Genomic DNA, 1,736 nt, shown 5'->3' with positions numbered 1-1,736 from the left:
CCACCTCACCCGGCTAGTTTTTTGTATTTTTTAGTAGAGACGGGGTTTCACCGTGTTAGCCAGGATGGTCAAGAACTATTTCTTACATAACTGTTTTCCTCTTTTAACACTTTAAAAAAGGACTATTTTCAGGACAATTATTTTGTACTTTGAGAGAAAATTTCCAAGGTGTTTATATTGTTTTATGTGTCTGTCACAGGAAGGAAAATCTCCTCGGCAGTGTTTGAAGGAAGGACACTGCAGCGCTTTAAAATATGCATTTTTTGAGTGTAGAAGATCAATGGTAAGTGGTTCAAGATTTTTAAAAGCTAATGCTAAAAATTAGCTCTATGGAGGTTAAATATATGAATGACTTAATAGTTACAGATAAGTTGCAGTGATATGGTTTGGAAAAAAGGATATAGATAATAGCTCTTCCTCCAGTGAGTTAATGTTAGGTAGCATTCATGAAAACCCACAGCTCATTTTTATGTTCTTCTGTCACCGTGCCAGCCACAGCTGCTGAACTTCATGCATTTCCGAAAGGGTGAGAATGAAGTCTCGGCAGGTATATATGGGTAAACGTTCATGTTGGCCACTCTCAACTTCAGCTCAGTTGGCAGGTGTACACAAACCTCTCATGTGGAGCTCTAAGCTGTATACACTTGTGCCTTATGTGACTAAGAGAAAATGCTCGTATCTGTGTTTGAATTTTGGAGAGATGGATTGTAGAAATAGGGCCTAAAAAGATACTACAAATCGCTGGGGTTCCTTCTAACTTTCCTTGATTTGGAAGATCTACGGAGATCTTTGGAATGGAAACTGAGACCCTTTTCTTGGAGAAAAGTACAAAACCAGAAATAAGATCATCCCATTAAAGGAAGAAGGCACTTGGACTTGAGGATGCTTTTGTTTTTGAGACAGAGTCTCACTCTGTTGCCCAGGCTGGAGCACAGTGGCGCAATCTCGGATCACTGCAACCTCTGCCTCCTGGGTTCAAGAGATTCTCCTGCCTCAGCCTCCTGTGTAGCTGGGATTACAGGCGCCTGCCACTATGCCCAGCTAATTTTTGTATTTTTTTTTAGTAGAGACGGGATTTCACCATGTTGGCCAGGCTGGTCTTGAACTCCTGACCTCAGGTGATCTGCCTGCCTCGGCTTCCCAAAGTGCTAGGATTATAGGAGTGAGCCACCGCGCCTGGCCTTGAGCATGCTTTTGTTTGCTTAGGAACTACACTGCAAATCCCTTCCTTTTTGTTAACAAAAGAAATGGAGGGTGCCGATACTTACGACCTGCAAGTGGTTGTAAACAAAGAACTTGAGCATGTTTGCCAGCTAATCAGATCCAGGGAGGGTATAAAGTTAGATTACATTTGGCCATGCTCTGTTTCCTTTCTTAAGTGACATCTTTTCTTGTCATTTGGTGTGAATAGAGAAGGATTTTCTTGCCTTCTCTCACATAGATTGTTACCCATGTAAAATGCAAGCCTTTAACTTTGTCAAGAATTTCAAAGCATGTAAACTCTCTGAAATTCTCTACCTAAAGCTCAGTCTTCAATCTCCAAAGAACGAAGAAGTCAGACTTTTTTTATTTTTACAATTTATCTACCTTATGCAGAAATTTTTAACAATCGTGCATAAAAAGTAAAATGTTCTTACCATTTCGGCCGGGCGCGGTGGCTCAGGCCTGTAATCCCAGCACTTTGGGAGGCCGAGATGGGCGGATCACGAGGTCAGGAGATCGAGACCATCCTGGCT

The 1,736-nt window shown here is 41.7% G+C and overlaps 1 protein-coding gene across 1 annotated transcript in view; it reads left to right on the top strand.

The window, feature by feature from the left end:
• Positions 1 to 1,736, top strand: part of LOC105522131 (cytochrome c oxidase assembly factor 5) — an 8,688-nt gene that overhangs the window by 2,794 nt on the left and 4,158 nt on the right. Inside the window, exon 2 of the mRNA XM_011956549.1 lies at positions 200 to 283. Within this exon, the coding sequence (XP_011811939.1) occupies positions 200 to 283 (84 nt within the window). The remainder of the gene's footprint in view (positions 1 to 199; positions 284 to 1,736) is intronic.

This window comes from Colobus angolensis, unplaced genomic scaffold (assembly GCF_000951035.1).
Source record: "Colobus angolensis palliatus isolate OR3802 unplaced genomic scaffold, Cang.pa_1.0 Scaffold42, whole genome shotgun sequence".
In the NCBI taxonomy this organism is placed as follows: Eukaryota; Metazoa; Chordata; class Mammalia; order Primates; family Cercopithecidae; genus Colobus; species Colobus angolensis.
This window is presented reverse-complemented; position numbering and strand designations above follow the sequence as displayed.